This window comes from Triturus cristatus, chromosome 2_1 (genome assembly GCF_964204655.1).
Source record: "Triturus cristatus chromosome 2_1, aTriCri1.1, whole genome shotgun sequence".
In the NCBI taxonomy this organism is placed as follows: domain Eukaryota; kingdom Metazoa; phylum Chordata; class Amphibia; order Caudata; family Salamandridae; genus Triturus; species Triturus cristatus.
In genome coordinates, this window is record NC_140581.1 from 1126665848 (window position 1) to 1126690884 (window position 25037).

Genomic DNA, 25037 nt, shown 5'->3' on the forward strand with positions numbered 1-25037 from the left:
TCGAACTGTTCTTCTTTGATCTTTGGAAACTCAGAGTTGGATGATGTCTGGTGTATTCCAGAGGCTATTTTACCTGGTAATATTAAACCAGATAGGTGGGGCCCAGCTTTCTGGATTGTCTGAGATCTAAAGCCCTTAAAGTTTTAAATGGCAGATTCCCAGAGGACTCTCCAAACCTCTTTTACTTTTCACTGCTCTCGAGGGCAATCATTAAATCGATTATATGGTGGTATCTAACCAAATGTTTGGTGCTTTTTCTCAATTTGAGGTACTGAGGACGGATTTAAGCGATCACAGTATCCTCTCGGTGGTTTTTGACTTGGAGCTTAAGGTGATTGAGCCCTGGAATTCCAGAAATGATACTACTGTTTATAGTAAAACAAATGGGTATACTTGTTGGTCAAATAATAATATGATGAATTTAACTGTTCATGTTAAAACAGCGAGTTTAGGCTCCTCTGTCACTTCACTGGAGAACGCGCTTGCCTGGTTTGAAAACCAGCTGCCTCTGTTTCGATCACGTGGGAGGAAGAATACAATTACTATTGTTAAACACTCTGTAGTCATCCTTTGGAGGTAAAGAAGGTAAACCGTGATTTAACTTTCCTAGTAAGGAAACAATTTAAGCAGCCATCGCTATTGAGGCAAAGGGAAATCAATTAGTTGAAGCGGGTGCAAACTAGATTTTAGGTGTCTGAACGAAGGAGGGCCAGAAATTGATTATGTTGAGAAAAGTTGCTTTTTCTGATGACTCACATAAATATTGGTCTTTAATAGCTGAATAGTGCGATTCCAGAATTAAGGCCGAGGCCATCGCTATATGCGAAGCAGAGTGGACCCAATATATCTTGCAGTTATATGCCAGTTATTCCAGGTGCGGGACTTTGTTGAAGTCACGTGATGAGCCTCACTCATTGAGTGTAATATGGCCCGCCTTCTTATGAGGAGACAGAGAGCTTTATTAAGGGCTCAAGGTATTCCAGGGTGATGGGCCTGGATGAACTCTCAATATCTCTTATCAAACCAGAGGTTTCTGCATGGGCTCTTTTTCTGTTCCCGGTGTTTCAATATTGCTTTTCGCATGGGGCCTTCCCATCTTCCTGGAAAGTTGTTGTGTCTTTATATAAAATGTGTCCTAAAACTTCTCCTGCTAGCTTTTGGCAGATTGCATTATTGGATGCAATTGGGAAATTATTCACAAAGAGTATTTATCACAGCTCTTTAAACATTGATTGAAAAGTATCCTGTGGGAAAGGGCATGGCTTTATATACTGCCTTTATTGATTTCTCTACAGCGTTCACTAGGGTTGACCGTAGGACGCTGTTGAGGAAATTGGATTCACTGGGGATCTCCGCGCACTTGCTTTGGTTCATTGTTGCTCTGCACTCTTCAACTTGGACTTAGATTCTGATGGGAGGGAACCAGGGTCAGTCCAGCAAAGTAGAGACACTTAATGGTTTGAAGCAGGGGTGCTTACTTGTGCTCCTCCTTTTCACCCTTTACATCCATGACTTACCTCGCAGAGTTGGACAGGGTAAAGGAGATCCCCCTAAGCTAGGATTGATGAGTGTTGGTTGTTTACTCTATGCTGATGATGTTGCTCTGAAGCCTCTATAGATTTAGAAATGCCCCAAAACATGCAAGGCTTTTAAGAGTTCAACAACCTTTATCAAGACAGCCTTCCAGCAAAACTCACTATACTGTCCCTGTTCTAGGATTTAGTCCAAAGGACAATCAGCCAAACTAGGTCTCATATCCTGAATTTTCGATTCTGATAACAATTTAAGACCACCCTAGATCAGACATAACGTTACACAGTTCCCAATATTTCGGATGTAAGCAGTATAAGTGGGCTATATGGATAAAATGGCAAACCTTGACGCTTACTGTGTAGTTGTTGTAAGTCTACTGTGCATAGCAAAACCAATAGTAATTACGTTTTGATATGCTCCTCTTTTACATTTGCTACTGTATCAACAGGTTCAACACTCACAAATAAGAATTAGCGGAAGAACTAAAAACACTGCTCACAACAATAAAGAAAAATCCCTGCAAACAGTCCGAGTGGCTGTTCAACCTACCTAGTTAATATTTATTCGGTAGGTTGCAAATGGTAACTTACTCCAATTGGTGACAATCAGATGGATAATGGCCTGCAAGGGTCAGCAGAGAATGTTACTGCGTTTTAAGAAAAGAAAACGTTTTTGTTTTCTTTAGTTTTTTTAAAGTAGCCCTATTTCTTTGAAGGGATTTCCCGGTCCATTGCCTCCTCCCTCTGAGACTGTTAAACCAATTCACAAAGGGGTGTGGTCTAACGGGCCACCTTGCCTTTTGTGAATTAAATAGCACCAGTTGTAAATGCTTGACACATATGGAAGGGATTCAGTATTTGGAAAGGGCATTCAAAACAAACCGAATCAGTGTCCATATGTAAGCCCATTTTAGGGGTCGGTAAAAGTCAACTAACCCCAAAAATGCAATTAGCAAATTGGAAATAAAACTTTTTTATGCTCTCAAACTCCAAATCGAAGTTTTTGCAACCACAAACAAAATTGGTACATCTGGCACCTAAATTCTTTAGGGAGATAAAGGTGGAAGTAATTTGATGATCTGACCCTCATGGAGATCAGTGGCTCCAAAGCTAAAGCCATGTCTAAGTACTGAATGAATGTGAGGGGGCTTTGGTCAAGAGAAATACAATGATTCAAAGGGCTGGATAAGATCAATGTTATTTATTCACAATAACCTCATCATTGCGATAGATACATGCCCTTCTATCCAAATGTTTCACATTTTTTATGGGCTCACTTGTAGCATTACCAAATACCACTGCCACTTTATGTTATTCTTTCACAATGAATATGTTAAATAAGCATTTCTTACCTATAATGCCATTGTATGTGGAAAAAATGGATGACAAATATGCATCAGTCGGAGGAGCTTCTCTAGCTACGTCCAATGTGATGCACCCTCTTGCGTTTCGTAGGCATGATACTGCTTGTGCATGAGAAACACCAATCATTCTCTCTCCATTCACCTGAAAACGTAATATATATACTTGTTAGCTCTTGTGTTTTTATTTTCAATGTAGCACTGAACAAGTTTTAGGAGAAAAGGAGGACTTCACAGAAACCTTTTATTGTAGTAGGTACGTCTTGAACATAAGATGTTGTACACAGAATAGCAACTGCGGCCCGTGCAAGTAAGAGCGGTGGAGCGGTGGGCCGGGATGGGGGGAGGGGGGTTTCAACAGATGACCACGAGGAAAAATTAAATAAATAATTAACTTTCCCTCCTCCTCGTCTGTCGAAATCCCTCCACCCGGCCCCACCATCCTTACATGGGCCGCTGTTGCAGAACTGTATGATTTGGGAAGTGAGGATGAAACTAGATTACAGAAATCAGGGAAACTGCAGATCAGAACCCAGGCTTCTGGTAAGCAAAATGAACCACTTTTCTTGGTATGACTTATCACTAACTGGATCATCTCAAACTGACTCCTTTGCTTATTTGGTCTACAATTGGTTTATGGACCACACAGTTGTCTCTACACACAGTTCTAGGCATCACTTTCACAGCTTTTTGTTCTCCTGCATAGTATTTCTGCACTTCTACTTTGAAAACAGGCACACAGAACAGTGAATATGAGAGAACAATCATAATGATCCAGACTGAAATAAAATCAGGATCTATTGACAATTTAACTGAGGACAATGTACAAATTCAATATTGTAAACATTCTACAAAAATAAGGGTACAATTAGAGAGTGGAAATCTGCTAAAATGTATAGAATATCCACCAATGTTTCCAGGGTGAGAAAACAATGGGAGGGGCAGCTACTACACACCGTCTAGAACTGATTGAATCGAAAATAAAGCTCCCACAATGGACATCTCTCACTGGGAGTAGCTAAGAAAGCTCTCTATATTTCTGTCTAGATGCCCTGAAGAAGTTCGTACATGGGTGAAACGCATTGGCTGCACGAAGTTTTATGTCAATCACACAATGAAAATCGAATAAAGGAATAAACAAATCAAGGACAACACCTCTCGATTCATCTTTTTGCGAATAGCATTTGGCTGTTACTGAGTTTCCGCTCATATAGTTGCCTCTCAGATGTGTGTTAAAAAACGTTTTGATTAATTATGGTTTAAATTGGTGCAAGCCATTGTTTGGGGTGTGCATCTTTTGTTCATTGTAATGTGAAAGAAAAACAACACACTTGGTTTGTGCGACAAACGGGTCCCCTAGCTAACATTATTTGTTAAACCTACTTATTTAAACTGTTAACATTTTGCATTTGCACATTTATAGTCCTGGTCGTGCACTTTTAGCCCTTTTTAGAACAACATAGCCTTACAGCACTATGGAGAAAAGCTAACTCCTGAATGCATTTTAAATCACTATTTAATCTGTAAAGCATATGCATGTTTTAGATTGACACCAGTAGTGTTAAATTGAGGCAAGCATTGATTATTTTCTTTTTTTCTTACCCTTCCTTAATACTGCAGTATGCTAACTTGAAGACCATCTTCTAGTAAAGATGTCTGACATTTCAGTGAGGGCAAGGTTCCTGCTGAGGGCTTGGCCACCAGCCTTTCTAAGGGCTTACTAGTTTTTACAGTACTTACAAGACCGCAGTGCAGATGGATGGCTGTATGAAGCGTTTCCTCTGTCCCTTCTCTGTATCTCTTCAACATCTGTGTATCTACAGGTCATGAGTTGGAGCACAGTTGGTTAACTAAGCCTTTGATCCTTGTTACATCAAAAGTAGTTCCACTACTTAAGCAATAGTAACACTGGAGGGGGGAGAGAGGCTGGCAATATTTTTGGATAGCAAGCTATAGGTTCTGGTAGTATCCATAAAGAGTTCTATTAAACACCTGTGATTCATACACATGATACATTGTCAGCCATCCTTCCTCCTAGTGCATGGGTATATAAATTGTTTCCAAAGATTAGACTCCTAGTTTTACCACAACAGCTCTCACAATGTCCATGGATATTAGGATCTGAGCTTAGGGATTTTATGTCTCTATGGGATGACAGGATATTAAGGTGCCAGGTGGTCAAAACGTATAGGACTTTGACCTAATGTTGATCTTTATTTTAGGTAGTGTCCTAGGAACCACTTAATTTCTTCCCCAGCAAGGTAAAAGGTGGTAGTCATCATGTTATCAACCTTTCAGCTAAGGCATTTTCATTCAGAATTACTACACACAATCAATCCTGGTGATGGTGCTTAATGAGTTCTGAAGGCCATTGTTTTCATTCTAGCCTTTTCCTATTGCACATCCACAATCAGACATGAATCCACATACAGTCTTTGCAGCTACACAGAAACCAAGGTGTGGGGGCATGGAGCAGAGATGGTCCTTTAAGGAACAACTTATTTGAAACAGCTCTTCCAATTACACCTTTCTGTAATTTTCAAGGAACTGAGGGTGGAACAAGCCAGTGGGTTTTTGAGCAGTCATTGGAGTCACTTATTATATGTCTAAGAATGACAACTTCTTATCGACCATGAAACAAGGGCATTACCCTTGGTGAACAAGCTACTTACCTTCGGTAACAATATATCTGTAAGAAACATTAGTAGTGATAGATTCCGTACCTTAGAATTACCCCCAGGCGTCAGACTGGATCCGGAAAGTTTCCGTCAGCAGTACCCCTGCGCGTCGGTATGTGGCGTCGTGCGATTCCGCATCCGTCGTCGGCATCGTGGTCGCCGAGATGACGTCACGGGCAATACTTAGATGCCGCCCACGTGCGCTGACGTCAGTTCTGTACACGACTTTCCACGCCAGGAACACAGAGCCATGAAAGATACTGACCACTTTTGCATTGAAACTAGGGCCCTGAAAGGGATGCCCTTAACCCTAGAAATCAGTTTGCAGAATGGGGAGGATGGGTGGGGCAGTAAGGAATCTATCACTACTAATGTTTCTTACAGATGGAATATGCTACTTACCAGTATGCATCTGTTCTTGGCATGTAGAGCTGCAGAGTTGTACACTTAGCATAGATCGCCATCTGGTGTTGGGCCCGGATGTTTGCAGTTTGTTTTTGTTCTTTGGACAGTCTTTGGAAGTCACGAGTTCGGTGACTCCTCCTTCGGTCCGTACTGCGCATGGGCTTCGGCTCTATCCTCAGATTGTTTTTCGGCAACAGGGAAATGATGGAGCGTAGTAATAACAGTGAGAAACCCATGTGTGTTGTATCTAAATAAGATGTACTGGAACGGATACAGGTAGCCAGGGAGGCGGGTGGGCGTGTACAACTCTGCAGCTCTACATGCCAAGAACAGATGCATACTGGTAAGTAGCATATTCCGTTCGAGGCATATGAGCTGCAGATTGTACACTTAGCATAGATTATATAGTAGTACCCAACCTTAGCGGCGACCACCGGTATCCGTTGCAGTGGTTTGAAAAAGTGTCTTTAGTACAGCCTGGCCCACCCTAGCTTGCTGCTTGGAATGCACATCTACACAGTAATGTTTTGTGAAGGTGTGCGGTGTTGACCATGTGGCTGCTTTGCAGATGTCATCTAAGGGTATATTCCCTAGAAAAGCCATAGAAGCCCCTAACTTTCTTGTAGAGTGGGCTTTAGGCGGAACAGATAATGTTCTTTTTGCCTTTTGATAGCAAATTTGTATGCACTTTACAATCCACCTAGCTATCCCTGATTTAGAGATGGGGTTGCCTTTGTGTGGTGGAGAGAAGGAAACGAACAATTGTTTAGTCTTCCTGAAGGGTTGCGTTCTTTGTATGTAGTACAGCAAAGCCCTTTTAACATCGAGTGTGTGTAAGGCCCTCTCTGCAACAGATTGAGGTTGCGAGAAGAAGACAGGTAATTCCACCGATTGATTGAGATGGAAGGGGGAAATGACCTTGGGCAGAAACTTCGGATTTGTGCGAAGTATGACCTTGCTGTGATGTATTTGTAGGAAGGGTTCCTGTATAGTGAATGCTTGTATTTCACCAACCCTTCTAAGGGAAGTGATAGCTACGAGAAAAGCTGTTTTTCAGGTGAGAAACTGTAGTTCACATTTATGCATTGGTTCGAAGGGCGGACCCATTAGCCGTGTAAGAACTAAATTTAGATTCCATACAGGGGAAGGTGGTGCCCTGGGAGGAATTACTCGTTTAAGGCCTTCCATAAAGGCTTTAATAGCGGGCACTCTGAACAGTGATAAATGCTGTCTGTTTTGTAGATAAGCAGCAATCGCTGCTAGGTGTAGGCGTATGGATGAATATGCCAGGTTACACCTGTGAAGATGGAGCAGATAGCATATGATGTGCTGTATGGATGCATCTAAAGGGTTGATTGTATTGTTACGGCAGTAAATTACAAATCTTTTCCACTTTGCGGCATAGCATGCTCTAGTGGTAGGACGTCTGGCTTCCATGATGATGTTCATGCAATCAGGGGGAAGGTTAAAGTATCCAAATTCTAAGATTTCAGGAGCCAGATCGCAAGGTTGAGCTGAGCTGGGTCCGGGTGCCTGATTTCTCCATGGTTCTGGGTTAGTAGGCATGGGGATAGGTGCAGTTTTTGATGTGGTACCACTGATAGTTGTAGTAGTGTGGTGTACCACGGCTGCCTGGCCCATGTTGGAGCTACTAGAATGAGTGTGAGGGAGTGTTGTTGAGGTGGAAAGGCGTATGCAAATCTGTCTGACCAGTTCATCCATATCGCATTGCCCTTGGACAATGGGTGTGGGTATCTGGCGGCGAAGCTTGGGCATTTTTTGTTTTCGTGGGTGGCGAAGAGGTCTATCTGAGGATGCCCCCACTGTTGGAAGAATGGGTGAAGAACTTGTGGATGCAGTTCCCATTCGTGTATTTGTTGCGTTTGTCTGCTGAGCAGATCTGCCATGGTGTTTTGTACGCCTGGAGCGTGCTGTGCCAGGAGAAAGATGTTTTGGGGAATTGCCCATCTCCATATGCTCTGGGCTAAGCGGGAGAGCTGGGGAGAGTGTGTCCCCCCCTGTTTTTGGATATAATACATTGCAGTCATGTTGTCTGTGCAAATGAGGACTGCTTTGCCCGAAATCTGTTTTTGGAAGGATTTTAGGGCTAGAAAGATCGCCAAGAGCTCCAGATGGTTGATGTGGAGCGATTTTTGCTGTGGCGTCCATAGACCTTGCATTGTGAGGTGTAGGAGGTGCGCTCCCCAGCCGGAGAGCGATGCGTCCGCTGTTAGAATCACCTGAGGAACCGGGTCCAGGAACGGCCGCCCTTTGGAAAGGTTTGTGGTGTTCCACCACAGCAGAGAGTGATGTGTGCGGCCGTCCACCAACACCAGATCCGTCAGCTGACCCTGGGCCTGGTTCCACTGTTGTGCTAGGCACTCTTGAAGGGGACGCATGTGGAGTCTTGCATGGGGCACTATGAAAATGCAAGACGCCATCATTCCTATGAGCTTCATAAACACTCTTGCTGGAAGAGAGTGTTGAGGGAGGAATGTTTTGCGTAAGGCTTGAATGCTTGTGATTCTGGCCGAGTTTGGATAGGCAATACCCTTGGAGGTGTCTATAGTGGCCCCGAGATATTGCTTTGTGTGCGATGGTATGAGGTGGGACTTTTGGTAGTTCACCGTGAAGCCTAGCTGGTGGAGCAGTTGGATGGTGCTGTTTGTATGTTGCACACATTAGTGGTAGGACGCGGCTTTTATCAGCCAGTCGTCTAAGTAAGGGAAGACGTGAATGTGTTGACGTCTGAGGTGTGCTGCCACTACCGCTAGGCATTTGGTAAACACCCGTGGTGCGGTGGTAACCCCGAAGGGGAGAACCGTGAATTGGTAATGCTGCCCGTCCACCACGAACCTGAGGTACTTCCTGTGAGAGGGGTGTATTGGAATGTGAAAGTATGCGTCTTTCAGATCCAAGGTAGTGAGAAAGTCTCCCTGACAGAGGAGCGGGAGGACTTGTTGTAGGGTGACCATGTGGAAATGGTCTGAATGTATGTAGGCGTTTAGGGGCCTGAGGTCCAGAATGGGCCTGAGGGTCCCGTCTTTCTTTGGTATTAAGAAATATAGGGAGTAGACCCCTAGATTTTGCTGATTGACGGGGACCTGCTCTATAGCGTGTTTTTGGAGGAGGGAGAGTACCTCTTGTTTGAGCAGTGTGGAATGTTCTTGAGACATTGGACGGTGCCTTGGTGGGATATTGGGTGGGGTAGATGTTAGCTCGAGACAGTACCCTGACCGAATGATTTGGGTCACCCATTTGTCCGATGTTATGGACTCCCATGCGTGGATAAAGTTTTGTAGCCTGCCCCCGACCGGAGTGGGATGGTCTGGGGGGAGCGGAGGGAAGTCATTGTGCGGGTGGGGTAGCAGAACGGGTGGTGTTAGTTTTGCCCCTGCCCTTATTGTTGTTGCCTCTGTAACCACCCCTTTGGTTGCCCTTTGAAAAGGTATTTTGAGGAGGGGACTTGTAGGAGGTAGAGGCGCTGTCGGTGGAGAAGCCTCTGCCTGTTCCACGAAAGGATGAGCGTCGAAAGGAACGTTTAGAGGCTTGTGTTTGGAGTGCCCCCATAGACTTTGCTGTGTCTGTGTCCTTTTTCATCTTTTCCAACGCTTCGTCTACCTTTGGCCCAAAGAGAGTTTGTTGGTCAAAAGGGTGATTGAGTATAGACGCCTGGACTTCAGGCTTGAACCCTGAGATCCTGAGCCAGGCATGGCGACGAAGCAGGACACTGGTATTTATGGCTCTAGAAGCAGTGTCGGCTGCATCGAGGGCACACTTAATGGAGGTGTTTGTAATTAGTTTACCCTCCTGTATCAGGTCATGAGCCTTGCGCTTGTGTTTTTCGGGAAGGTGCTGCATCAGAGCCTCAAGTTCGTCATAGTGTGCTCTGTCATAGCGCGCAAGTAGCGCTTGTGTGTTTGCAATGCGCCACATGTTTGCAGCTTGGGAGGCGGTACGTTTGCCAGACGCGTCTAGAAGTTTGGATTCCTTGTCTGGCGGTGGGGCTTCTCCTGAGGACTGGGAGTTAGCCCGCTTTCTAGCTGTGGAGACAACTAGGGAATCTAAGGGAGCAGGGCCCTTAATGTATGCAGGGTCTGTGGGTGCCGCCTTGTACTTTTTCTCTATTCTATGGTTTAGTACCCTGGCCCTGACAGGGTCTTTGAATACCTCTGCAGCATGCTTGGTGACACCCTTAAGCATGGGCAAAATAGACGTGGATTTGTCCTGAATGTCAAATGTGTCCAGTAGGAAGTCGTCTTCCACTGGTTCGCTGTGCATGTCCACCCCATGGTAGTGTGCTGCTCTCTGCACTAAGTGGTGAAACCCTAAGGAGTCCTCCAGAGGAGACGGCCTGGATGGGTATAGGTCGTCCTGAGGCATATCAGGTATGTCAGGGTTGTGGTAGTCTTCCCATGGGTCTGGGGTCCCCGGTGGAGTGGGGTTCATTGGGGCGTCCGCTGGGTCATAATGTGGGTCCCCGAAGTCCGGATCTGGGGACGGGGTCGGGGAGTGATAAGGTAAGGGTGGCGGAGACCTGGGAGGGGGAGGGGGTGGAGGAGGTGGAGGAGGCAGAGGAGGAGGTAGTGGGGAGGGCACTCTGAGGGGAGAAGTGGCAGAGTCCTTCCGTTTGGGTGGTGGAGGAGGAGCCAGAGTGTCAAGGCGTCTTTTCTTGACAACTAAAGTCAATAGCCCAGTCTTTGGATCTTTAGATAGAGTCTTTTGCAAAGGGTCTGGTGTAAACAGAGCCAGTGGCGTCGAATCGTCCGCTGGCGCCGATGATTTCGGAACCGAGGGCTTCGATGGTTTCTGTGCGCCATGCTTTTTTGGGGTCTCCGTTTTTTTCGGCGTCAAAAGAATTTTCGGCGCCGGAGCGTCGGTGCCGACGGATTTGTGTTTGTGTTTGGTCGGCACCGAGAGTCCAGGCTTCGGCACCGGTGGCTTCGGAGTCGAGCTGGGTATCCCTTTCTTCGGTGCCGAATGGTGTTTTTCGGCACCAGGCGTCGGCTGGCTCGAGCCCGAGCTGCCGTGAGACTTCTGAGGCTTCGACACCGGGCCCGAAGGTGGGGTGATAGAAGCTTTGTGCTTGGTTTTACACAGGCCTGCAGGCGAGGGTGTAACCTGAGTCTCTTTGGTTGTGGGCGCGGGGGTGGGAGGGGGTACAGTACTCACGACCCGCTGCGCCGGTGTGATGTCCTCCACGTCGGAGTCGTCGGCCTCGGAAGCGCTGACGACGTCGTCCTCCTGCTCGGTGTGTAGTTGCCCCGAAGCTTCGGCGCCGTCTCCGAAGATGTCCGGTGGAGCTGCGGACGATGAGTGCGCCATGGTGCGTCGAGCTCTTCGATCCCGGATGGTCTTCTTTGATCGAAAAGACTTACAGGCGGGGCAGTCTCTGGCCTCGTGTTCTGGAGAGAGGCAAAGGTTACACACCTGATGGAGGTCGGTGTGGGGAAATTTAGACCCACATTTTGGGCACTTTTTGAACGGAGTCCTTTCCATCGGCCGGGACCGGAGTCGAGGAGGGCCCGAAGGCCGGTGCCGATGTAAGGGATGGAGAAAAGTGCCGCTTCGAGAGATGAAGATGATGATGAAGAAACTCGAAGAAACGAGGATTTTCCGTTGAGGCTGGAACCGTAGAAGTTCGAAGCCGGAGCACGAAGTATCACATCCGAGCCCGATGGCGGAAAAAAACAATCTGAGGATGGAGCCGAAGCCCATGCGCAGTACGGACCGAAGGAGGAGTCACCGAACTCGTGACTTCCAAAGACTGTCCAAAGAACAAAAACAAACTGCAAACATCCGGGCCCAACACCAGATGGCGATCTATGCTAAGTGTACAATCTGCAGCTCATATGCCTCGAACATATCGTTACCGAAGGTACTAACTTGTTCATCTGAAAGATACACATAGTGATAGATTCCTTACCTTAGAATAGATACCCCAGCAATACCAACCCCGGTGGTGGGTCTGCGAACCAAGATCACACCAGAAAGTCCGGGAGAACAGAAAGGCCAAAGAAGCCGTCTCTCCGGACTTGGCTGTCCAGGCAATAATGCTTAATAAACGTGTGCAGCGAGGCCCACGTGGCTGCCTGACAGATGTCTTGCAGGGTGACAACACAACCCAATGCAGTAGTGGCTGCCGTTGCTCTAGTGGAATGAGTATGCAGTCCCTCCGGAGGCTCTCTTTTAGCCACAGAGTAACAGGCTTTGATACACAAGACGACCCAGCGGGAGATAGACCTCTTGTGTACCGCTCGACGTTCGTTGGTGCCAACGTAGCCAACAAAGAGTCGGTCATCCACCCTGAACTGTTGTGTGCGTTTGTGATAGAATGAGAGCGCACGTTTTGGGTCCAGACGGTGGAGCCTCTTTTCCTCTCTGGAAGGATGCGGAGGCGGGAAGAAAGTGCGCAAGGTAATAGTCTGCCCAATGTGAAAGACCGTAACAACTTTTGGCAAAAAGAAAGGATGGGGCCTGAGCACAATCTTATACGGATGGACCGATAGGAAAGGACCTGGAGCTCACTATCCCACCTAGCGGAGGTGATGGCAAAAAGGAAGGCAGTGTAACAAGGCAGCACTCCCGGGCCGGGAAAACAGCCTACGGTTACGGTCTGACTGTGTGAACACTCCCCTCTCCCCTCTTTACCTCCAGCAGCCCGAAGCACCAATCCGGACACCGGACTTCAGAAGTACAGCAGGCACTGAAGATCCCTGTTTCTTTAACTGGGATGAACTTGTCTCCAGCCACGCCCCCTTTGATGACGCGACGAAGGAAGGTGTTTAAATCGCGGAAGTATCGAGAGAGGTGTGTGCGTGGCTACGGACGAAGAGGAGAGAGAGACGCGAGCACCCCGAGAGGAGAGAGCGGAGAACGACGGAAAGGACGAGAGAGCAGCCCCCAGAACGAGGACACAGACGGAGGACCCAGGAGGCCAACGGTTCGGTGATTCGCCCTGCCACGTTTCCGGAGAAGCTTGTATCTCGAGTTGGGCAGGCAGGCAGAAAGTAACTAAACCCTAGGAACCTCATTCCCCGGTACCCGTTCCCTCACTTCCACGACACTTAGGATAGGAAAAAGGTCACGGTGTACCTCCTCACTCCCCCTCCCTCACTATTGTATACAACTTGAGCACTAGACTGAAACGGTCTCCCTTCTCTTTTACACGCACCGTGTGGACCGGAGTTCTGCCCCCTTCCAAGGAGAACACGGCATCCTGGACCGGAGAATAAGAGGAAAGAAGACCCCCACCAAACGGGCGGATACAGAAAAAGAGGACGAGTCCCCTCTCCCCTTCTACAGACCCAACCTGTACAAGAAAAGAGTGTACCGAGCAATAAAAACATCCTCAGTCTCTATCCCTGCCTCTGAGCCTTTGTCCATCCCGCGACAGGCAGTCTTCAAGGTTAAGAGATGAAGAGGACAGTTGTGAAGAGTCTCAAAGGGAGCGCACATCAAATATGTAAGAACCAGATTTAAGTCCCACTGTGGCATCACAAAAGGAATAGCAGGGAAAAGGTGTGTAATGTCTTTGAGAAATCTATTTACAACAGGGGACTTGAAAAGAGAGGGCTGATCAGGGAGCCTGAGAAAGGCCAAAATGGCAGAAAGATAACCTTTGATAGCGCCCAGAGCAGAGCCCTGCTGGGCTATAGAAAGAAGGAACAAAAGAACCTTGGAAAGAGGGGCAGAAAGGGGATCCACAGCCTTTGCTGTGATCCATGCCACAAACTTGTTCCACCTGCAGGCTTATACCACTTTAGTGGAGGGACGCCTGGCTGCCAGAATGACATCACAAACTTCAGGAGGCAAGTCAAAAGGAATCCACTGCAGCTGCTCAATCTCCACGCAAAGAGGTGGAGACTGGACAGGTTTGGGTAGAGGACCGTCCCCTGCTGCTGCGACAGAAGATCCTCCCGAAGAGGCAGTCTGATCGGGGGATCGCTGCTCATACTGAGTAGCTCGGGATACCATACTCTTCGAGCCCAGTCCAGGGCCACAAGGATGACTTATGCCCAGTCGCGCCTGATCTTCTTCTGCACTCTGGGCAGAAGTGATATAGGCGGAAAGGCGTACAACAGACAGCTACTCCACTCGCGGCGAAAAGCCATGAGGCCCAGCAGCCTCAGGGTCACTCTGACCGAAACCCGGGACAAGGGCTGAAAAGATCCGAATCAGAGCCCGAATATCCCTGACTCGCTGTTCAGGAGGATAGATCCAAAACTGCACTGTGTCCAGAACCGCTCCGATGAAGAGGAGCTTCTGAGAGGGAATCAGGTGCGACTTCGGCACGTTGATGGAAAACCCCAGCAAATGTAGGAGGTCGGCCTTAGTCTGGAGGTGGGAGACAACTGTCTGGGGCGGGCCCGCCTTTAACAACCAGTCGTCGAGATAGGGGAAGACTGAAACCCCTGATCTGCGCAGATGAGCTGCAACCACCGCCATCACTTTCATGAACACCCGAGGGGCGCTGGTAAGGCCAAAAAGGGAGCACGGTGAACTGAAAGTGCTCGTGGCCTACCGTGAATCGCAGGTAACGCCAGTGAGCCTGCAGGTCTGGAATGTGAAAATAGGCATCCTTCAAGTCTAGCGCCACCATCCAGTCTTGTGGATCAAGAGCAGACAAGACCTGAGCCAGAGTGAGCATCTTGAACTTCTCTTTGCAGAGGAAGCGATTGACGTTCCGGAGGACTAAGATAGGACGCAGGCCCTTGTCCTTCTTGGGTACCAGAAAGTAGTGGTAATAGCAACCACGAGCTACTTCTGGTGTCGGAACCCGCTCGATGGCCCCCTTGGCCAAGAGGTCTGCAACTTCCTGCTGAAGAAGCACCAAGTGTTCCCTGACATGCGGTGGTAACGAGGTGGCATGGCTGGAGGGGTAGTCTCAAAGGGGAGGGAGTAGCCCCTTTGTACTATCTCTAAAACCCACCTGTCCAAAGTGATGGTGCACCAGTGCGGGAGGTGATGGCGAAGCCTGCCGCCCAATGGTATATGATGGGCCTGAAAGTTCGGACTAGGAAGATTTGGAGGCAGTGCTGGCCAGGGTGGAGGTAGACTGACCCACCCGCTGGCCCCTTGGTTCACCACGGCGGAACCCGCGTCCGTGCTGGGATTGTTGCTGCACAGGTTTGTGCTCTGTTGCGAACACTGCGGGGCACCCCTTCCGGTGCCACGAAAGGAGAGAAAAGCAGAAGGTAGAGGAGGGCGAACTGCAGAGAGTCCCAAGGACTTGGCCGTAGCCCATGAGTCCTTAAACCGATCCAACACGCTGCCTGCTTTGTCGCCGAAGAGGCAACGGCCATCAAAAGGCATGTCCTTAAGTGTGCTTTGAACATCCCCCGAAAATCCAGTTGTCCTCAACCAGGTGTGGCGTCAGATCACCACCGTCATTGCAATCGATCTGCCCAGTGAGTCGGCGGCGTCTAGACCACGACGAATCATGAACTTAGCTGCATCTCTCCCCTCTTCAACAGCCTGGGAGAGAGCTCTCCAGGCCTCCTCCGGACACTGAGGCAGCACTTGCGCCACCGTATCCCACAGAAAGTGGGAATAACAGCCCAAGAGGCATGCGGTGTTCACGAACCGCGGCGCAGAACTGGCAGAAGAAAAAATCTTCTTCCTGAACTGATCCAGTTTCTTAGATTCTCTATCCAGTGGTGCGGAAGGGAAGGGGGTCAGGGAAGCAGAGGCTTGGACAACCAAGCTCTCAGGGGTAGGGTGTTGAGAGAGGAAAATGGGGTCACCCAGAGCCGGGCGATGGCATCGGGCCACGTTCCTTTCCACAGGAGCCCCAGTGGGCCTGGACCAGGTGCCCAAAAGAACGTCAGAAAGTGCTTCATTGAAGGGAAGCAGCTGCTGGGTGAAGCAGTTCTGTCAGGAGGTTAGTCCTGATGGCCACAGTAGGGAGCAGGAGGTGCAGGGCCACAGCCGCCCTACGCAACACCACAGCATAAGTAGGACCCTCCTCGGTAGCCACGGTAGGAGGAGACAGCATGCCAAGGTCTGGTGAGGTATCCAGACCACTGGCCTCCCCCTTCCTCCTCAGGCTGGTTTACAGGCCTAAAATAAGGAGCAGGGACATGGGGATAGAAATCCCCGAGCAGCGTCGAGAACAGCATCGATCGATGCCGCGTCCACTTCGGGGCTGAAACCGGGGTCGACGTCGTCCCGAGGAGCGGGTGACGTCGGAAGTGGTGCCGGTGGGGTCGACGTCGGTGGAGGTGTTATAAGGTAAACCGGCATCGACTGGGATCCAGGCCTAGATCCAGAGGGGTCCTGCGGAGCTGAGGTCAGCGCCGACAGCGACACCGGAGCCACTGGTGATGAAATGCGAGGAACCCCAGTCGGGACCGCGGGGCCCAAAGGCACACCAACGGGACCCGACGGCATGAAAAGGCAAGTCATGGCCGACAGGAAGTCCTGTATTTGGGCCAGAGTCGCCGACGGACCCGGGAAGGGCGGGTAGGCCAGTGGCGACTGCACAGGCTCCGCAGGAGCCGCGGGGGAGGCACCACCCACACCCTCAGCCACGTCGCGTGACCAGCGAGGGGAAGTCAGAGAATTATGACGTTTCTTTGACTTCTTGTGCTTCGCCTTACCGGACCCTGAGTGCGAAGACTTGGATCCCAAAGATCAATGGTGATGGCTCCGCGCATGGTCCCTCGATCTCCCGGAGCCTCCAGCAGCCTTCGGGACCTCTCCCGCAAAGACTTCGGCACCATGGCCTGGCAGTCGGGGCACGACTTGGGGTCTCGTGGTCGCATCCCAGGCAAATGACACACACAGTGCGGGTCCGTCACCGACATCATACGGTGACAGTCCTCGCAGGACTTAAAATCGGGCATCCTAACTGCACCAGGAGTCAAAGACTCGATGAAAAATAGAGACAAAAAGGCCTCAAAAAGTCAGTCAAAAATTGACTGGGGAGTCTGCTCTTCCCGGATCAGCGCTTGCTGGCACGAAAAAAAAAAGAACTGACGTCAGCACGCGTGGGCAGCATCTAAGTAGAGCCCGCGACGTCATCTCGGCGACCACGACGCCGATCACGGACGCGGAGCCGCACAACGCCACCTACCGACATGCAGGGGTACTGCTGACAAAAACTTTCCGGATCAAATCTGACGCCTGTGGGTAATTCCAAGGTAAGGAATCTATCACTATGTGTTTCTTTCAGATAGCATTATTAGGATACCTAGGTCCTGATATGCAGGGACTCATGGTTGTCCTATGCCCAGATTCAATCTGCAATGGGATTGAAGCCTTCCAACCTGCCAATGAGGAAGTCTTCTGCAACAAACTTGGGTAGGCAGGTGTGGCAAATGTGAACTAGTTGTCAGGCCTAGGTGCACTTTGGCAATGGTTCAGATGTTTGCTCAGGTCTTGAAATTCAACGGGGTGTATCCCTTGCAAATCATTAATGTTTCTGGTGTTCAGTGATTCCAAGAGTCTGTATGATTCAGACCCGCAACACTACAGAACTTAGACGGAGGTGTACATATTGGTGGCCGTATTTAATACACAGTCTAAGATGATGATCACTGATGGATATTTGGAAGAAATACTGCTTCCTCAATGCACATGCAGTACTCTGCATACTAAGGCCCTCATTATGAGTTTAGGTGTTATTAAGCACACAAATAATTATTATACCAAAGGGTACGTTATTTATCGTATGCGATAAAAAACACCTATCACAGATTTGTGGGGAATAACAAATGTGTTTTGGTGTTTAACACACCAAAATATGCATGATATGGTAAATACCGTACAATTTTTCCTGGTTAACATTGCTGAAATGTAATGACAGCTGAGGTATTTATTGCAGCTAATAATTATTGAATGCGTTAAATACAGCCAAACTCGTAATTCTGACCAGTGCGTAAATAGTGGTTTACACACAGGTCTGAATTTACTGGCCACAGCTGCCTTAAAGTAAGCCACATAACTGATAATTTTAATTCACTTCCTAAGCTCATTTGAGGTAAATAAACACCCCCCAAAAAAACCCAGCTCTGCTGTAATCAGGCATCGAAGCACACCTGTGATGCGTTAGGTGTCTCGGGTGGGACCCCAATGATAAAGCATGCCACCAATGGGAAACAGCCATTACAACCGATGCGATACAACACATGCTCTCACCCCGCATGCTGTTACAACGCAAATGGCTTGTTGCAGGGGGTATAAGGTGTTGGATTTAACTCCAACACCTTCCCTATTGATGCACACACTGGAGTTGAGATAGTAAATTATACTATTCCAAAATCCAGCGCACCTCCGACAGCAAGTCAGGGTAAAAATGTGCGTTATAACAGCATGCAGGGTAAAAGCATGCGTTGTAACGTCATACAACCGCCACCAACTAGGTTGGTGGGTGAAAGGTCTTTTAAAAAAACCTAAAGGCACTTTTTTCACACTCTGTGTGAGGGACATCTTTAAAGAACTTGGTAGCTTGCTCTCTCCTATCTGATTAGTGATATTGATATGGGAGGTGAGCGAGCTCTCACATCTCACTCTAATCTTTGTTACCCTTACAGGAGAATACTTCCTTTTTGCCCCCATGGGACAATTTAAAAGTGTTATTAGGTTTGCTATGAAGGAAAGGGGACCATGGTTAGTATGACAATTCAATGATAAGTATGCTCTGAATGATTTTCTTTGTATGAAGGATTTCCCCTTTACACTACTCTACTGTATATGATCTTCAAGCCTTTGCAATATTTATCATCAATGTCAAATGAACAAGTTGCTTACCGCCAGTAACTCTTTCTGATAGAGACTCTCTCTAGTCGAACCTCCTTCATCTTTTAAATATTCTCCAGGCATCATACTTGATGCGGAACCTTTTCAGCAGTACCTCTGCACACCAGAAGCGGTGGGGGTGTTCCACTCCGGAAATGAGGTATGGAGACAATATAGGCTCCACTCCTGAAAGCTGATGTTAGTTCCTGTCAAGACTGTCCATGCCACCAGACACAGATCCTCAAAGAAACTGACATGATCAGTGTGCAGATTCCTAGACTTCAGATGTTAATAAATGATAGTGTCTAATCATAGAACAGGGAGGATGTGAGGGTCAGTGAGGAATCTGTGGCTAGGTATAGTCTCTATCAGAAAGAGTGTTACTGAAGGTAAGTAACTTGCTCTTCTGATAAAGACTTTAAGCTGCAGATTCTTCACCAAAGAAGTACTGAATTGGAAGTGGGTCTGTGAATGTACTTGTAGAAAAGGACGGCCAACATGCCTTTCTTGTTCAGACAATAGTGCTTCATGAATTTATGGTAATGGTCATTAGGACCAGAAGGTTGATATGGTGATAGGGCACTCCTGGAGACCAGAGACCTCTGACCTTCACTTCTTCCAGATGGTGCTCCAACCCAGAAGCGATGCATCAGTCACCACTGTCAGCTCTGGGTGGGGAAAGGTGAGGGGTCTGCACAGACCCAATCGCAGTGCAGTAACCACCGCTGCACATTTATGCAGTCTTCATCAAACTCGTCACAGAGCTCCCCTTAGTGTTAGGCCCACTGACACGTCAGATCCCACAGCAAGGCCCCTAATTTCCACCTGCTATGTTCGATCAGCAGGATGCAAGAGGCAATCAGTGCCAGAACCCTCAGAGTAAAACTCACTGAATTCCAGGATCAAAGCTGAAAAGATTGGGGTCATAGACTGAATGTCCTGGACTCTTTTCCGGGGGAATGGCACAAAACCAAACTATGTTCAGAATGGCTCAGATAAAGTCAGGAGTGCTTGAGGAGGAGTCGGGTAAGAATTCAGGATGTTAATGACTGGGGCAAGTCCATCTTCAACAGCCAGTCATCGAGACAGCGGAAGATTTGCACGCCTGAACTTTCAAGGTCTGCTGACACTAACGCCATCACAACTGAGTGAGACAAAAGGGGAGCACAGCGAGCTGAAAAGTTTCCTGCTCCATCACGTACCTGAGGTAGCGTCGATGGGCTGGCAGGATGGTTATATGGAAACAGGTGTCCTGCGGGTCCAACGCTACCATCCAGTCTCCAGGGTCAAGGGCAGACAAGACCCAGGCCAGAGACAGCATCTTGAATTCCTCCTTCTGGAGGAAGGCGTTGAGAGAGCGCAGGTCTAGAATAGGACCTCCATCATCTTTGGGCACCAGAAAGTAGCTGGAATAAAAAGCACGTCCTACTTCTGGTGCTGACACCATCTCAACAGCCTCTTTGGCCAAAAGGGCTTGCACTTTCGGCCACACAATAGAGAGATTGTCCTTCATCTGTCACAGGGTGATGACGGTGGAAGGATCACTTGTCTGCTGCTATAGATTGCCAACCCAATAAGAATAGTTAGATCCTGCCTCTCACCATGTGGCTATGCTCCCCTAAGGGCACGCTAAAGGGATTTTGCAGCTGGAGCTGCAGGGGTCAGGGGATTGCGTTGCCCAATGACCATAGCCAGGGGGTTAGTAGGCACTATGGCCTTGACCACAAAAGTTCTAGAATCCTTGCTGAGGCTGGACAGGCTGGCAGTATGGGACAGTTCGACCAAATCCACGAAAGGAGCGGTAAGGGTGGTGCGGTTGGCGAAATGAGCAGGCCATCCCAGAGAGTGTGCAGTGGTGGTGGTCTCTTTAAATTGCTCTAAAGCAGAATCAGCTTTGTCCTCAAATAAGCAAGTCTTGTTGAAGGGTATGTCCATAAGGGAGTTCTGGAAATCACAGACAACCCGGCTGATTACAGCCACGGATGGCGGCGAATGACGACACTGGTGCCAAAGGCCTGCTTGATGGATTGGTGGTGTCCAGGCCACAATGAATTGTGAACCTGGCCACATCGCAGCTGTCTTGCATGGCCTGGGAAAGGACATGTCAGAGAACTTATAGGATACCAGGTATAATTTAAGCCACCAAATTCCAAAGGGTGTGGAAGTTGCATCCCAGAAGGTATCTGCCATTTATTGAAAGGAGGGCCAGACTGGTGGAAGAACAAGCTTGCTTCCCAAATTATTCCATCCGTTTGGACTGTCTATCTGGGAGAATAGTCAGAAAAGTGTTGGGATTAGATCTGGTCATAGATGCTTACACCACCAAATGTTCGGGGAAAGGGTGCTGAGAGAGGAAAGCAGTGCCGCCTGGAGAAGGTCGATGGCTTCTCTCTATTTGTATGTTGTCTGGTGGGCCAGAGCAAGACTTGGCCCAGGCTCCCAACAAGGTATCTATCAATGCCTCATTGAATGGCAAAAGGGACTCAGAAGATGCTTGTCCCTGCTAGAGGACTTCCATCAATACGTTTCTCCAAGGTTGAGAGCTGGAGGTCAAGGACTTCAGTCACCCTATGCATTACCATTGAGTAGGTAGTGGATTCTGCAATGGCTGCACCGAGGGAGTTAGAGAAGGTCTGTTTGAGGAGAATTATTGAAGCCTTTAGCCTCCTGCAAGTCATCATAGCAACTGTCATCTTGTTAGGGGCTGAGCAAACTCATCACCCATTTCAAAATAATTTTCAGAGTCTGTGCTGAAAAGTGAGTGTAGGGTGTGTTGTTGCCCTTGTGGAAGCAATGGATCAAATGGAGGACACAGCTCTTCAACTGATGTCTAGTGCGACTTTGGTTGAGGTCAGACTGGCGCAGACTCAGAGTCCGAGAGTACTATGGGTATCTCCTCTTCCGGCCCCAATGGATTTGGTACTGGAGTCGAAGCAAAGTCTCAGGGACCAGCACAGGCCATGGCACCAGAGTAGTGGCCTGGGCTGAAGCTGGAGGCGTTATGACGGGCTCAGAGGGTTCAAATGACACTGAAGGCAAACTTGCTGCCAGTACTCCAGATGGAAAAGCCTCTTGGCTCCTTGGAGCCCAAAGGTGCACTAGAGGGAGGCATCAAGGGTCTGGAAAGCCGGAGCATGGCTGTGCGGAACTCTCTGATCTGTTGTAGAGTGGCACATGGCCCTGGAAATTCGGGTTGTGCCAGAGGCAGTGCAGGATCGGCTCCAAATATGGTAACTCCATGAGTGAGATCGAGAGCCATAGCTCTGACCTGGTTTGGAAAATGCAAGTGGTGAGATAGGGCAGAGTTCTGCTTTGATTACTTATGCTTCTTTTTGGGCTTACCGAGTGATTCGGATCACGGTCAAAGACCGGCCTCTGGAGCGGAAACAGGACAGGGAACAAACCGTGGACTTGGACCGCAACTTAGATTCGTCTCGTCGAGGAGTCCTGGGTTTGACAATGTAAAGTTTTGCCTCGTGGTCCCGGATGGCCTTCGGGTTCATCGATGAGCTGTCACTGCATACTTTGGGGACTTGACTTTACTTTATACACCACAGGCACACCTGAATGGAATCTGTCACATTTATGTGTTTACAAAACCTTCAGAGCTTAAATAATATCCTTTTTTAAGGGTGACAACCCTGGCAAACAAAAAATGTCAACAATATATTAAGTGTCTCTGAGAGACAAGAGAATGCTCTGGATCCATGCCTGATGGCTCAAAAAGAAAGGAATGGATGCCAGAGCGGAGGAGTGGTACCTGTGGTGGCTTTGCACATCTTTTCTGGAGCAGAACCGTGTCAGTGCAGAGCCGCAGTGATAATGTTGAAAAGTTTCCAGATCTAGTCTTACATCTAGAGAATTTTTTTAAAAATGAGGAATCTACAGTGAGAAGTCTCTATCAGTAACATGATTGAACTATTAGTGGCTTCTCTTTGAGTAGGTGGCAGGTACCATGTCTTAATTTGTGAGTGACCCACAACAAACCTTAGTCTGTGTAACTGTAAATTCCTGAAATGTTAAAAACTCGAAAAATTAGCACGCAAGAAAATCATGACCACATAAAGTTTTTAAAAGCTTAGCAGCAGAGTGAAAAGATTGCTATATAGGTATCTAGTAAAGTTGATTACCTGAAGCAATCTGTCTCCAACCTGTAAACTCCCATCTAGGTCAGCTATACCCCCAGGACTGATGGATTTCACAAAAATACCATACTCGCCTCCCACCAGGGAAAATCCCAATCCTTCAGAGACAGGCTTTTCCAATTCAATATGAATCACACCAGCCTGGGAACACACAAAAACAAAAGGACCAGCGTTTTAGAACTGAGGCTAAGAATATTTTAAATAAAATCTAATTGCTCAAATTATCTTTAAGACGTTAAAAAACGTTTAGATGTAACAAAATGCACGTACACATATTGCAGATTGGTTTTTAAAAAAATGACATGGGACAAGTCTGTTTGCGACATTCTACTAATAGACAAGGTCATGACTAAAAAGAACTACTGAGAGACAAAATCCCACTGTTAACATTTATTGCTTAACAGGAAACCTACACAAAAACTAGAGCTCCAAACACTGCATAAGTGAACTAATAGTCTTAAACCAGGTCAAAGTGTTTCAGCTATGAAAATATGCCAATAGCATCTCACGAGTTCAATAATACGTCATTTGCTGATGGCATCTAAAAATACAAAGTATTGTTGGACCCAGTTCAACTCCTTGTACTCCATCATTCCACATTCTATTTGCTCCCAAATGACCATGCCTTTCAAAAGTCAATTAACAGAGTTAATAGTTAACTGAGTTTAGTGTCATACATTTTTTTACTCTACTCACACAGATATTTTACCAAAGCTAACTCACGGCAATGCTGGCAAGCTTAATCTGGGAGCAAAACACACAAGATGACCCTGTGCCTCATGGGAACAGTCCAGCCCGAACTGCCAAGCTTGATCAGGGAGCCCGCAAGAACAAGTACCGGTACAATTTTAACCAGGGCATTATTGTTTATTTTCATTCAAATGTGCCGTTTATGTCGCTCTGTGTTTGCTACGAAAATGACAACACCGCCAAGGGAATGGATAATGAACGAAAATGTATTTAGTAAAGTAATAGTTGTGTTCTTGTGTGCAGGAGTTTTTCCCAGTATAATCCTTTCTGAATACTCTTTTCGGCCAGAAATTAAGTTGCGAAAGATATTTATTTAAAAAAATTAATGTTGGATTGGTGGGAATTTGCTGGGATTTCCAAGACGTAGATGAGTTGGCTTAGGTAAAGTTAAGTAGATTAGGTAGCAGTGGTACTGATGGATACAGTGTTTACTGTACAGACTATTCAGATTTGATATATGCCGGGAGTACACATAGGCTGTTAACCCGGAAGACATCGAATATTTAGTCAAGCTGAGGTGCAGGCACAACTTATATCTGAGATTGTGAAACTGGCATCCCTGAATTGTGACTGGACAAAACACTGTAGATTCCACAATTAGTAAGCCCAGCAGTACCTTGGAGATCAGACGACTGAGAGGAGAGGTGGACATGCGACAGGGAATGTACATAGGAATATAGTATACATCAAAACTAATAATCCAGGAAGTATGCCACCTTTCCCTTCTAAAGGTTATATTCCTCTTGCAGATTCTTTATCAAATAGTTCCAAAGGAAACTAGAGAAGCTAACAAAAACTATCCTGAATCACAGACTTCCAAAGAAAGTATCAGCTCAACCAACATCAAGTAAGCACCTTGACATTTTTCACAAAGCAGCAACTCGCAAACCAGCAGCAGGACCCTCTGGTAGAAGATGCCATAATCCCATCAGTCAGTGTCTTGTTGGCTGCACTCGCTGATGCAGAAAACAATCCAACATGTTACAGTCACTTTTGAAACCGCTATATTCTTGGAAGCTCATCCATATTCAGTAAAAAGTTAACTGTTCATTTTATCTCCATTAAATCTTAACACTCAGCGACTGAGAGCTCTCTTTGGACCATATATTTAAATCTCTCCTCCACCTTAGATGGTTATAGAGGTGGAAAAAAGCAAACACTGTTATTGATTTGTTAAGATAAAATTGCATCAACACCAGAGGAAGAATGGCTGGCTTAAACTTCGAAGTCAAATGATCCTTCCAAATGCATTTCACAAACCATCTTGGCTGAATTCATTGCCATAAGGTAAGCCATTTTCAGAGTCAGATAAATCACAGGACAAAAATGTAAATGCCTGAAGATGAAGCCATCAACTGGGACAGAACAAGATACCACTGAGCCATAATACACAGCACTGGAGGACACATATTCACAATTTCCTCC

General features: G+C 47.4%; 1 protein-coding gene across 8 annotated transcripts in view; it reads right to left on the bottom strand.

Annotated features, from left to right (window-relative positions):
• The window catches only part of PTPN13 (protein tyrosine phosphatase non-receptor type 13), an 830096-nt gene that overhangs the window by 113920 nt on the left and 691139 nt on the right, over nucleotides 1-25037 (bottom strand). For 6 of the 8 annotated variants that reach the window (XM_085636547.1, XM_085636545.1, XM_085636546.1 and 3 more), the window contains 2 exons: nucleotides 22848-23003; nucleotides 2885-3038 (listed from right to left, as the gene is read on the bottom strand). In XM_085636547.1, the coding sequence (XP_085492673.1) occupies nucleotides 2885-3038; nucleotides 22848-23003 (310 nt within the window). The remainder of the gene's footprint in view (nucleotides 1-2884; nucleotides 3039-22847; nucleotides 23004-25037) is intronic. The other 2 variants (XM_085636548.1, XM_085636550.1) reach the window with 1 other exon arrangement.